This window comes from Leiobunum rupestre, chromosome 7, assembly GCF_980474605.1.
Source record: "Leiobunum rupestre chromosome 7, qqLeiRupe1.1.hap1, whole genome shotgun sequence".
NCBI lineage: Eukaryota > Metazoa > Arthropoda > Arachnida > Opiliones > Sclerosomatidae > Leiobunum > Leiobunum rupestre.
In genome coordinates this window covers 21,443,108-21,456,267 of record NC_143390.1, presented here as the reverse complement: position 1 = coordinate 21,456,267, position 13,160 = coordinate 21,443,108, and the positions used below count along the sequence as shown (strand labels likewise).

Genomic DNA, 13,160 nt, shown 5'->3' with positions numbered 1-13,160 from the left:
ACTCGTAACTGTCGCTAATCGTTTCTTTGAATTGGTCGCGCTTTCAGGTCTATCGCAGTTCTACCACCAGCAGGCCGACGCCGTTGGGCCAAAGGAACCACCTGCTCCCGACGACGGACGAAAGTGACGCGGACAGCGAGGACGAAGACGACGACGACGATTCCGACGCCAGCTCGGCCACTTCCGGTCGCGGCTCCACCGACAGCTCACCCATGAAACTGACCCGCCGATGGGCTCGAAATCACGAACAAGAACTCTTGGAGAAAGTGGTGAGCGTCGAGGTAAACAACGAGTTGGTGTCGTCCACCCAGACCCCTCCCCCCACGCCTCCTTCCGGCGAAGAGATGGACACGACCCCCAAGGAGGACTTCAGTTACCTCTACATTTTGGCCACCGTCGCCTCGCAAGAAACGGCGGCTTTATGACGTCATTCAACCCAATCGTCATCATCCCCCCAAGTGCCTTGGATAATCGACACCCAATTTTGATCAGTTCACCTCGTCGAATTCTTACCCTATTCCCTTCGTGGACTTCCCAAAACAGCGTATTAGAGACAGGATTCTCGTTCCATACCTTCATTTTCGTTTTAATTTTTTTTAACGAATTATCATAAAATAGTGACCTTAACTAATAACACACACACCCTCTCAACTTCCATTAACAAGAGCATCGAGCTCCCCATTCTTTTAGTTTTAATATCGATGCCTTTTATCACGACAACAAACGCCGAAAAACGAAATAATATAAATTGCAACTTCGGTACAGCTCTTCGCATTTTATTTCAAAGAAAACAAATTCATCAACTTTCATTTATTTTTGTTTGTTTTCTCTAAAGAACTTTATTGACAGTTTAAAAACATAAAATCCCCCCCCCCCTGCCCGGAGGTAATCCAAATCAGTACAAAAACAAATCAGAATTCATTGGAGTCAAAAAAAATATAGGGAGAAAATAGATTCAAGAAAATCAAACTAAACGTTTGATTGGTTAATTTTCCGTCCTTTTTATTGAATGTCGTACCACACATTATCAACAAATCTTAAAGCTAATCGCGTTATATTTTATTGTAAAAAAGAAAAGTCATCCATTATGTCAGCCAAAATTCATTGTCGCCTCAAATTATATATTCGATTTAGTTCGAACAATATTCAAAATATTATTATTTTTTTTGGCGGAAAGACTTTTTTAAATGACGGTAGTGTTAGCTAAGGCTAATTACGGCAAAAGCTACAAGTTTTATCGAATACTTGAAAACTTGATAGCGGCAGAAGCTCTGAATTGAAATATTTTAGCTATTTTTTTTTGGTAACGAGTAAATTTTTACGTGTTAGGTTGTATCTCTACACACCATTTTATACTTTAAAAAAAAATTAAGCCTAAAGAAGTTAAATTGACAATTGTTGTTGCCAAAAACGCCGCGTAGCTAGACGTAAAAATGAAATGTCAAAGAAATGTCCAGTTGTATTATAATAAAAGTTTATGACAAATTTTAAGGAAACAAATCGTTGATAAAATAATGATAGCTGTAACGTCGGAAATGTAGCTTGTAGCAAAACAGAAATGACCTTAGGATATCGGTAGTTGGGTTTTAATTTATGGAGTTTGAAACGGTTTTTATTTCGGAACCAAGGTCTTTCGGGTAACAGAGTTGCGTAAAGCGCTATAGAAAACTAACCTTTATGGATTATTTAACCTAGATACTATATCCAATGTGATTTTACACCCATTTTTTTTGCAAAAACCAAATTTGTCCTAAATAATACCGAAAAAAGCTAAAAAAATTAATTGGGTTTAGAAATAACAAAAATGGATATAGAAAGATTAACAAAAAAATATTATGTAATAACATTTCTAACCCTCCTTTTAAAAAAAAATTGTGAGACTGGTCCTCAAGTGATATTTAAATATAATTATTATTCTGAAAACCGTTAGGGGGGATGGCAGTGGCAATTTTATACTTGTTTAAAATAATTTAGTGGATTATCTCCCCACCCCCTCGCCGCGCGCGCGTTTGTGTCAAATAGTTTTTATTGTATCGTCTCGAAAAATGAATTTACTCTCGATATAATTATCGAAATTATGGGAAATGGAATTGTGAAATGGTTTAAATGAGAAATACTTTTGTAGTTTTTAAGACTTTTTTTTTTTCAAACCTATGTCGCGTGTTTTTGTTTGTTTAACAAAACGAGAAAAAAAGGTGGGCTATAACGCCGCCTCGATTAGAGAATGCTACATATCATTTATTTTTGCTCAATGGATTCGTAAATCTTCTTTCGTTGTAGCGCGAATAATTTACGCAATTTATAATCATGGGTTTTTTCTCCCTTATATTTGAATTTATGATTTTATTTGCTTTGACCTTTTTTTTGTGTATCGAAATTATTCAATTTTTAAAAATCAATTTTTGTCTGAAATTTTTGGTAATGATCTATTTGCTTTGAACCACTTGTTTTATTGGCTGTTTATTCGGTACAAATTTTTCAAATCTACGGGTAAATTTCGAAGACCGTAAATATCAACTATGATATCAGTTTAAGGAAGGCTCTCGTAACTTCGTAATTGTAGATAAAGAAACATTCGTTTTTATATGAAATTAAATCCTTATGTCCTAATTGATAACGATTGTCAACTTTTGCTCTCTACTAGTAGTTGTTTATAATGGAGTTACTCTGATAATAAAATGAGAAAAAAAATTCAAAATTTTTTAATGTGCGATTGAGACGGTAGTATCTTTTAGGAAGCAATAGGTTTATCATTTATAATTTCACCAAGGTCTATCAAAAATGTGTTTTTAAAGCCTTCATTATTTACCACGCTATCTGGTTACTTAAAAAAAAATGTCAAGTGGAACTGTCTTCTTTTAGGTTTTGTATCTCTCGTTACACCAAATTTCTTGCGAAAAATGGTTAGTCTTGCGTGTTTGCTTAAATTTAATTGAATTTTTAATACATTATCATTTCTAAACACAAAACCCCATTCATTCAGTATAAAAGTTCAATAATATTGTATAAAGTAACGTTCAAAAAAGTGGCTCAAAGCAAAGAAAACAATGTTTTTTAACAATTTGCTAACCCTCCTATGAAATTTAGTTTTTATGAAAAAATCCTATATGTAATGCCAAGTGCCTTAGAAGTTTTTGTAAATAGTTGATAAGGTGAAAGAAACCTAGTCATACACAAGTAGATAGAATCATTTGTACATTCCATTGGGTTTATTTCTAGCACAGAATACAAATGCAATAAATAATTTGAGATGCCTTTGGAATTGAACATGCTTTTTTTCCTACATAACATCATAAAATCACGGTGACCACACTTACTATATTTTTAATTTTTTTCCTATATTTCGATTGTCTTCCTATAATTTGACAATTTTCTAAATATAGTTTTAAAGTTCAATAGAGGGCTATATTCCTCTGGCGACTGTAGCGCGCGCTCGAAGACTTGTAAAAGTAAGAAACTGTGACGTAAGAGCCACATTAAAACAATAAGGCCACGTAACTTTATAAAAAGAATTATTCTCCTTAAAGGGCCACACCGGGCCGAATTTAGCAAGTGGTAGCAAATATCAAACGCCGGTGTTGCCCTTTGGTGACAGTAATGCCAATAAATATTACAATTAGAAAAAAAAATAACTGAACTGAGTTACTGAGTTATGTAATCAAGGTTTAGTTCTAAAGTTCTAAAGTTTATTGAGCTGGCAAAAGGCAAAGCCCATCACGCCAGAAGTAGAGTATTTACAGAAAGAAACTACAGGATAATAGTAACAGCAATAGGTTTAGTAATCTAAGCCTAAATACAGTTTTAGTTCTTTGGAGAATTTTGGCCGAAGCGGGATACACTTTAAGTGATCTGGTAGCGAGTTCCAGTCCTTTACTGAAGATGGCACAAATGAGTTTCTCCGGACTGACGTCCTCGTAAAAGGGAGACCGAAGCGCTGAGCTCGGAGTACGCCCCACCCGACTTATGGATCACCGAGTTTATTGCCGTAAGACGCTTGACCATCCGACGCGACGTTAGAGTTGGCCAGCGGACATTCTGGAGAACCCGGGTTATACTAACGTCCCAGGAGTAGCCCACAGAGGTCGCGAACCGAATGGCCTTTCTTTGGACCATCTCCAGTTTGTGCGAACCGGCGGCCGTGGACGGAGACCACACTGAGGAGCAGTATTCTAGTATTGGCAGTACATAGGATTTGACGGCAGAGAACTTGGTGGGGAAAGAGCACCCATAGAGGTGGCGTCGAAGGAAGCCGAGCGCGCGATGGGCCTGGGTGACGATGTTCGAGACATGAGCGTCCCAGGAGAGCGTGGAAGAGATAGTGACGCCCAGGTATTTGAAGTTTGAGACGTGGTCGAGGCTAACACCGTCGACCTGGTAGGCGTGACAAGTTGGCGTAATGCCTGGCCGGTGCAGGCTAAGAACCTTGTAATTTTTGGCGTTTAGCTGGAGTTTTCACCGGGAGCCCCAACTAGTGATTTGAGTTAGGTCCGCCTGGAGAGTGATGTGGTCATTTGGGGAGAGGATGACCCGGGATAGCGCGACGTCGTCGGCATAGATTGAGAGCCGTGAGACAACTCCGTGCCCGATGTCGTTGACGTAGACCGTAAACAGCAGCGGGCCGAGGACCGAACCCTGCGGGACACCAGAGGTAACAGGATACCAATCGGATTCAGCTCCAGGCAAGACCACGCGAAATTCACGATCCTCCAAATAGGCAGCAACCCACGACAGAGTTGCTCCGCGAACTCCGTAGCTGCGGAGTTTGGCGAGGAGGAGCTGGTGAGGAACGGTATCGAAAGCTTTCCTGAAGTCGAGAAATATTACGTCTACTTGGGGAGCGGAGTCCAAGCCAGCGGACCATGCGTCGACACTTGCGAGGAGTTGAGTTTCCGTGCTATAGCCGCAACGGAAACCGTGCTGCGCGGGAGTGATAGCATGGTGCCTCTCGAGGTGCGCCGTGACATTGGAGGCAACTACGTGCTCGGTCACCTTTAGGAGCTGCGCCAGCAGCGAGATTTGGCGATATTCCTCCGGGTCGTCAGGCCGGCCACCTTTTGGGACTGGCGTCACATTCCAGTCGTGCGGAAGAGTAGCCGTAGTCAGGGAGCACTCAATAAGCACCGCGACAGGTACAGCCAATACAGAAGTGCATCGCTTGAGGATAGCCGGGTGAATACCGTCTGGCCCATGTGTTTTATGTGGGTTGATGTGCTTTAGAAGAGTATGTATTCCTTGGGAGTTGACGACAATGTCAGCCATAGGAGGGCAGACCAGTGGGAGTAGAGGGACATCACAGAGGACAGGGTCTGTGTACGCACGACGGAAAGTATCCGCTAACAGCTGAGCCTTGTCCCCAGGGGAGGAGAATACGCGCGTCCCCAGACTGAGGTCGGGAACTTGAGATTGTTTGGACTTGCTGCTGATCGCTCGGTAAAACGAGCGCTTGTTGTCCTCGAAATTGGCTAAAGCGGATTCGAGGTAGCTCGTGCGGCCGGAGCGGAGGGCAAATTTAACGGCAGCTCGATGGCACCGGAACTCAGCGGCATTAGCCGCGTTTGGGTAAAGTTTATTGCGCCGATAGCGGCGCTGTGTTTTTCGGATCAGCCATTTTATAGCAGGGGTGACCCAAGGGACGCCGAAACGAGATGAGATGGTTCGGGTTGGCGTGTGGCGAGAGACAGCCGAAGATAGTCTGGTCCGAAACGCGTCCCACATGTCGGCCATACTGGAGTGAGCCGATAGGGTCAGCGAACTTATGTCAACAGTTATAGCGTCTATGTCTGCAACACATGTACGAGGAGAAGGTCGCGGAGGCGAGGGGAGACTCGGGATGGAAAATTGCAGGAAGTCGTGATCCCCAAGGCCCGGGCGGTGCGTCACGGCTCCGACCAAACCTGCGTGGGAGGAAAGAACTAGGTCCAGGACACTTTGGCACTTGACCGTAGAACGGGTGGCACTGAAGACGTGTTGCGTGAGGTTACACGAGAGAATTGTGTGGAGAAATGTGGAGGCGACTGCGTTGGGGGAGTGAAGCGAGTTCCAGTCGATAGATTTGTAGTTGAAATCACCTACCATAAGGACTTCTGAGGAGCCCTTGGAGAGCTGGTCAATAAAGGCGTTGACTCGGTCAGAGTACGGCACACAGCCTCTTATGCGTGGAACCAGAAATACATGTATTTCTGGTGGAACACATACATAGAAATGTCTCCGAAACTTAAAATAAAATTATGTTACGTATCCGTTTTTGTTTCGTGTTTTGACACACATCGAAATGTCAAATTTAAAAAATGGCGGCCAAAAATAGGTGTCACTAACGATTTGAAAAGAAGAGCGCATCGCGATAAAAACGCGTAAGATATTTTACGGCGGAAAAAGTTAAAAAATTTAGGTTTACGTTTTCGTGACATTTTTACTTATGTGTTCCACGCTTTAGTGTCTAAATTTGCCCAAGGCGAAATTTACTACCACCAAGGTAGATAATATACTACTTAAGTTAGGTTCCAAGTCCGGGTGAGTATGAAACTTCAATAATTATGGTATATTTAATTTCTGCCACCATTTATAACAGAAGCTGGGGGATAATTGGCGCTTGTTAGTAGTTAAAAACAAATCATGGTATGTGTTAGTAAACGGTTTTACGATTTAGTTTCTACTCCCTTTAAAGGACCACTGAATTGTTTGAATTTTGGGGCTGGGGCTAAACATTTCCGTTTTCCAAAACGCGTGATTCTGTAGCCCCACCCCCAAAATTTAAACAATTGCAGAAGGGGAGGAGCTACCCGAAGTTCTGTGGACCTTTAAGCGTTAAGAATTCCAACCAAATTTAATCATTATCACATAATTTCTATTTAATAAAAAACAAATACATAATCATGTGATAAAATACTTTATTTTTCTCAAAGCATTATTTTACACTCGTAAGGAAAAAGTAGTTTAATGTTAAAAAGAAACAAGTGCAACGTTATAAAACTTTAAAAACATTGCAAACATTAGGTAAACAATTTCCCGTCATTAAAAAGTACAACCATCATTTATAAACGAGAAAAGTGTTGCATTTCATGTAGTTTGCAGCGAATGATCTACCAGCTGGAGAGGGATCAGAAAACGCTATATCGTTTATTGCCAAGTAGTGTCCGTAGACAAAATTGCATCTGTGGAAATGAAAAAAAGTATCGTTATGGTAAATTGCATCTGTGGAAATGAAAAAAAGTATCGTTGTGGTCAATTGCATCTGTGGAAATGAAAAAAGGTAGCGTTGTGGTAAAATGCATCTGTGGAAATGAAAAAAGGTATCGTTATGGTAAAATACATCTTGAAATGAAAAAAGGCATCGTTGTGGTAAAATACATCTGGAAATGAAAAAAGGTAGCGTAATGGTAAAATGCATCTGTGGAAATGAAAAAATGTATCGTTATGGTAAATTGCATCTGTAGAAATGAAAAAAGGTATCGTTATGGTAAATTGTTATGGGTACATTAAATATGCATACCTCAAACTATCCAGCATGCGCGTTGCAATTCTTTTCCTTCGAAACTTTGGAGCCGTCCAAATACGACTGATACCGCAAAGAGCCGGAACTGCATCCGTACTACAAAGCATATTCTCATAACTCATTTCGGGCTGATCTTCCTTTGGCGGAAGAACACGGTAAGCCTAGTTAAATACAAGAAGTATTTATCACTTTTCTATACTATTACAGTTTTCCCCGTTTGTTTGGATATTATAATTGGGAGAACAAACCAGTTTTATACTTTGAGCAATAAGGCAACCCACAACTTTTTGTTTACAAATATACAAAAGATAAACGGAGGTTTCATCTGGTATTGCGCAGCTAGGATATCCTAAACACCTAAAGTGAAATATTTTAGTAAAATTTAATTTGGTGTTGTACGATATAGCGTTATTATTACTCATCAACAAAGGAGCTTATTTCTTCTATTTTTCTGAGCTTATAATTTGAATCTTCAGGTGAAACCATAATAATTCTGCCATCGCTAAATTCGCCAACAACCTTTTCTGTTTTCCAGCCCTGTTATGGAAAATTTAGTATTTAAATATCAGAGTACAATTTATTATTAGGTTTGGTAGCTTTTTTACAATGAATCTCAAGCACTGTTGGAACTTGTTGTGGTAGCGGGCATGAAGTTCCTCATCAGCGAGCACCCCAATAGTAAATATCATGTTACAAGTGGGACACATTTTTCCTCCGATCTCGTTTTGACCAGCGTCAATTATTGTTTGATTTCCAGCGTTGTCTTTAGAGCTGAATTTTTTCAGCATTTTTAAACGTTGCTTAGTAGGACTAACCAGGCTATTAGATCCATCGTTTCTGCAAACGTTAAGACATTTTACATACTATAATGAGTATTATTTTTATATTTACTTTTTGGCTACTTTAGGTGTCTTCAGATTTTTATTGAATATTGGGAATAATTTCACTGAATTGGGAGATTCCTCAACTTTGTCTGATACAGTCTCCGGAATGCTGTTCTCTTTTGACAACAACTGTTCATTTGTTGGATTTTCATCCATTTCTGGTAAAGGCTCTGGTATATCAATGTCCATCGCGATTAACTTAATGACAGTGTTTGTTGGAGTGGCTGAAAGCAAAGGTTAAATTGTAATACTTTTTAGGGAATAGCATTCTGGACTTTTCAATTGCACCTGTTTTTCTTTCTTTCTTCTCAGGTCGAGGACTGTTACTTTCCTTCAAAGGCACTTCAGTTGTTGGGAGTATATTCTCGTCCAAACTTTCAGAAACATCCACTAGTTCAACATCTTTTTCATCTTGCCTGATATTGTCAGTTTCCATTAAAATTTTCACTTTTTTCAGAGGCACGTTACTTGTTGTTGGAGTTCCTAGAACCGTGGCTTTCCTTTTACGACTTGAAGTTCCTGTTTTTGATTTAGTCACAGTTTTTCGCACTTTTGATTTGGCTTTTGTCAATTTTTTTGAAAGGTTCGCAACCCATTTCTTAGACTCCATCTTATTTTTTATCTGAGGACGGTTTTTGAAAAATTTCCGCGTAACAGTCTTCTTCGATGGGGTTTTCTCTGGAGTTGATACAACTGATTTTTTAGGTGATGTAGTTCCTACTGATTTAGTAGGCGTGCTAGGTGCTTTTTTCCTTGCAATTTCTATATTGCATCCACTACAACCAGCGCATGAAGGCGGAACTATCACTCTGCTAGTACGACGAGGGGAAACAACGCAGTTTGTTGCAATTTTCAGTGGAGATGTATTATTCTTCCTTGGGGTTAGCATATTTGTATGCTTTTTTGAAGGGCTATCCATCCCCTTTCTCGGGGTACTGGGTTTGTTCTTCTTGGGTGACAATGTCTTCCTAGGTGAAGATAAGTTCTTCTTGGGTGACAAAGTCTTCTTAGGTGATGATAGGGTCATCTTGAGTGACAAGGTCTTCCTAGATGACAATAAGTTCTTCTTAGGTGACAATGACTTCCTAGGTGATGATAAGGTCCTCTTGGGTGATAATGTCTTCGTAGGCGACAATATGGTCTTCTTCGGTGACAATGTCTTCCTAGGCGACGATACGGTCTTCTTCAGTGACAATGTCTTCCTAGGCAACGATATGGTCTTGGTTGACAATGTCTTCTTAGGTGATGATAAAGCCTTCTTGGGTGACAATGCCTTCCTAGGTGGTGATAAAGCCTTCTTGGGTGACAATTTCTTCCTAGGTGATGTTAAAGCCTTCTTGGGGGACAATGTCTTCCTAGGTGATGATAAAGCCTTCTTGGGTGACAATGTCTTCCTAGGTGATGATAATGCCTTCTTGGGTGACGATAAAGTCTTCTTGGGTGACAATGTCTTCCTTGCTTTCCTAGGTGTTGATAAGGCTTTCTTGGGTGATGATATGACCTTTTTAGGTGACAGCACTTTTTTAATGGGAGACAGTAAGCTCTTCTTCGCTGATGATTTTCCTTTTTGAGGACTCTGAGATTTTTTCGATGATTTTTCAATATCCCTAGGATTTTTACTGGGTGAGCTTGATATTCTTTTAACAGACTTTAAAACAGTTAAATTTTTCTTCTTGTTAACATTTGGTTTTATATTAAGAAATGTTTTAATACTTGATTTTTTTGTAACAACTTTTGCAATTTTTGTTTTTTTACCCTTCGTTGTTCCTTTTTTGCTAGAAACTTTTTTCTTAATGTTCTTTGTTTTACCTTTAATTTTCGGTTTAGTTTGGTTTTTCTTTTTTGCTTGACTCTTTTTCAGTTGGCTCACTGTTGGTATCTTTATCTTAGGCTTTCCCAAAGCCATTCTGTCTACTGGATTAATATACTTCTTATTTGGCTTATAAAACGTTTTTGTTTTTATCGACGTTTCAGTGGTTTTGGATTTTGAGGAGAAAAGACTAGCTCTTTTAGCCCTTGGAGATCTCTGTGGGGACCGACTTGATTCTGAATTACAATTTGGACTATATGGAGATATACTATTCCTCCGCAAAGGACGTTTGGGAGTAGTTACACTAAGATTAATAATAGTAACAATATATTAAAATTCATGGTGAAAAGTATCAAAATGAAACTACTTTACATACTTTTGTACTACGTTATTTTTTTTTGTAGGAGTTGAAAACATAGTGGAGAACTATGCTGCATCAATCCACTTGAAATTCAGACAAGCAACTGGACTTATTACTGGCTAAATGCCCCCTTTTTTGTTATTAACGGAAAAACGGTAAGCAAATAGGCCTTGGCTACAACCAGCCGGACACAGTAACCCAGCAGTTGAATTCGAAAACGTAAACATTGGAGATTTCAAAGGTTATGCATCATAAGAACTTATGGACTAGTCATAGTATTATTTAGTTCTTCTTGCTCAACACAGTCGGAAGCCAACGGGTCATTTGGTTCCAGTCTCCAAGACTCACGAGTTACCTGTATTTTGTTGAGATGGACTGAAACTTAAGGAATCCCTAGCGCCATCTATTTTAATTTAAAACTAACCTATTGCACCGAATCTGGTATTGAGTTACGAATGACGTGGCGCTATCTGTGGCAGTCAAATGAACTTTACATTATTTTGTTTTTGTTTGGTTGAGAACAATATGAATTTATGCTGTATTTGCAGAAATAAACTGCTAAAGGTTCCATCACAGGAATGAGGTATGGGGTGGGGGGATAATAACTGGATGTGAAAGGTTTCTTTAATCTTCCTTGGTTAGTGTATTTAGCTGTAGGCCATCACACCATGCGCACCAGAAACGGAGAAAAAAATAGGAGCTTAAATAAAACATCTTCCCAGAAATAAGCGATATTATAAAGTCAGATATGCTTGCTCAACTTGTTAAAATGGGATAACGAAATAGTACAGTTAAAGCCTACGGATGAATTCATAGGCTCTTTGGTAGGAAAGCTAATGGAAGCATAGTGGAAGGTGGCCTTTCCCATCAAAACAAGAAGGCCACGTTACTTTATTATATCGCCTATTGCCAAGAAGTAATATTTCCGACAGCCAGGACTCATAAGTTACTATTTATATAGTGCTTGTTGAAATATTAGAAAGCTGGAAACTTGGCTGCGTTCAGTAAGAGTAATCGGACCTGGGGGCCTATTCTGTAAATATTCGAAATCCAATTTTCGATAAAAAACTACATTTCGAACTTCGAGATGTCGTCGAATGGTATTCGGTAAAGATTTCTAATAAGCATAAATCAATGCAAATTGTCGAAGTCGATCTCGACATGGTATAGAGTATCGAGATCGAATTCCCATTTGAATTTTTACAGAATCGCCCCCCTGCAGCGGTTCTGAACCGTTGTATATCGTTTGCAGCGTTACGTCAAGAGCTACTGAACGCTTTTCTGTACTCACGCAATCGGTTAAACGCCATTACTTTCCTTAACGTTGTGACGTCACGCTGCAAATAAACCGGCTCGCCCAGACGATTGAAATGGTTTCAATCGGTTGAGCAGCGTAACGTCATACCGGAAGTTTAAAAAATCGTACAGTAAAAAACCGGTTTCTAAATCTTAAACCGTTGAATTTGTTACAAGTTACTGAACGTACCCCTTTTCTCGAACATAACATCGGTTTTTTGCTAAGCCTTAACATGCCAAAAAAGTTACCTGGTTAAAAGGAAACACTTGTTGCATACCGTACTGCAAAAGCAATACGTTTAATTCTAAAGGAATTAGTTTTCATCTTTTTCCGAAAGATAATTTTATACGAAATTAATTAACTCTGCCTCCATGAGAAGCCTTAAAATTGCCCGGTAATATAAAAATATTCCGTATAATTTTAATTATTTATACCATAAGAGGATGATAATAATAATATTATCTTCTTATATTTAGTTTTAGTAACATTATATATTTTACCTTAAAATAAATTATCGAAAATTAACATTAGTCGACGCATTTCTTATCTGACGTAAAATTCTCATGAGGGCAAAAACGCGTCTATAATTGGCTTAAAAATGACTTTTTGGCTAGCCATTATAACCGTTTAACCGACCGACCGGAAATAGCTCCTTCCCAGATGAATTTGGAGAGGGGAGTAAAAACCGAGTATCTTTTATTGAAGCGTCCATTGCGGTGCTGATAATTTCGTAAGTAATAATAATAATCAGCTAGGCTAATGCACAAGGCACCACCTTAGGCCTAAGTCATCAAGCGACTTTTGAAGCCATTAATTCAGGTGGCCGGGTTACAATGCGTAGGAGGGTGGTGGCAAGCCCTGCATAGGTGAAATCCTCCGTATTGATTTTATTTTATAAAAATATAAAAAATAGAATTGCGCTTTCAATGGAGTAAATAAGGCTTACTTTGGTAAAATAATAATTAATTTTATTGAAAAATAACACTTTACACTTGTTTACAAAGCGAAAGGGGAAGCCCCTGGAAGAAAGGCGTTCAATAAATATAACTTTTATAGACACTCGCAGCATGGCACCGAAACTGGTCCTGGTAAGTGGCTGACAACACAATAAAATAGTACTCCAATCAAGAAATAAAAAATTCATAAAAAAAATAAGAAAATATACCTCAAAACAACAATTATCAAAAATAAAATATTTCATTGAAAAACAAATTCAAAAATATTCCCTAGTAAAGCTCAATATCCTAAGAAAGCTCATCAGAAATATAAATTTAATTTCATAAAAATACAAATTAAAAATCAAAATGTTATAGAAA

The 13,160-nt window shown here is 39.0% G+C and overlaps 2 protein-coding genes across 8 annotated transcripts in view; one reads left to right on the top strand and one right to left on the bottom strand.

Annotated features, from left to right (window-relative positions):
• Positions 1-3,252, top strand: part of LOC149935123 (homeobox protein TGIF2-like) — a 32,980-nt gene extending 29,728 nt beyond the window's left edge. For all 4 annotated transcript variants that reach the window (XM_090154330.1, XM_090154331.1, XM_090154333.1 and 1 more), the window contains one exon: positions 48-3,252. In XM_090154330.1, the coding sequence (XP_090010456.1) occupies positions 48-425 (378 nt within the window). In that variant the 3' untranslated portion in view covers positions 426-3,252. The remainder of the gene's footprint in view (positions 1-47) is intronic.
• Positions 3,253-6,870: 3,618 nt separating this feature from the next.
• LOC149935122 (uncharacterized) lies at positions 6,871-10,924 on the bottom strand. Of its 4 annotated transcripts, none has more exons than XM_090152862.1 (9): positions 10,563-10,924; positions 9,466-10,490; positions 8,665-9,369; positions 8,384-8,600; positions 8,098-8,329; positions 7,911-8,029; positions 7,741-7,849; positions 7,490-7,653; positions 6,871-7,151 (listed from the first exon to the last, which is right to left on the bottom strand). In XM_090152862.1, exons 1-9 carry the CDS (start codon positions 10,601-10,603, stop codon positions 7,028-7,030), a joined length of 2,736 nt encoding a protein of 911 aa, XP_090008988.1. In that variant the 5' UTR covers positions 10,604-10,924; the 3' UTR covers positions 6,871-7,027. The 4 variants fall into 4 exon arrangements, with proteins under 4 accessions (XP_090008988.1, XP_090008987.1, XP_090008990.1 ...); XM_090152861.1 differs by having other exon boundaries at positions 8,665-9,657; positions 9,736-10,490; XM_090152864.1 differs by having other exon boundaries at positions 8,665-9,447; positions 9,736-10,490; positions 10,563-10,923.
• Between the last annotated feature and the right edge of the window lie 2,236 nt (positions 10,925-13,160).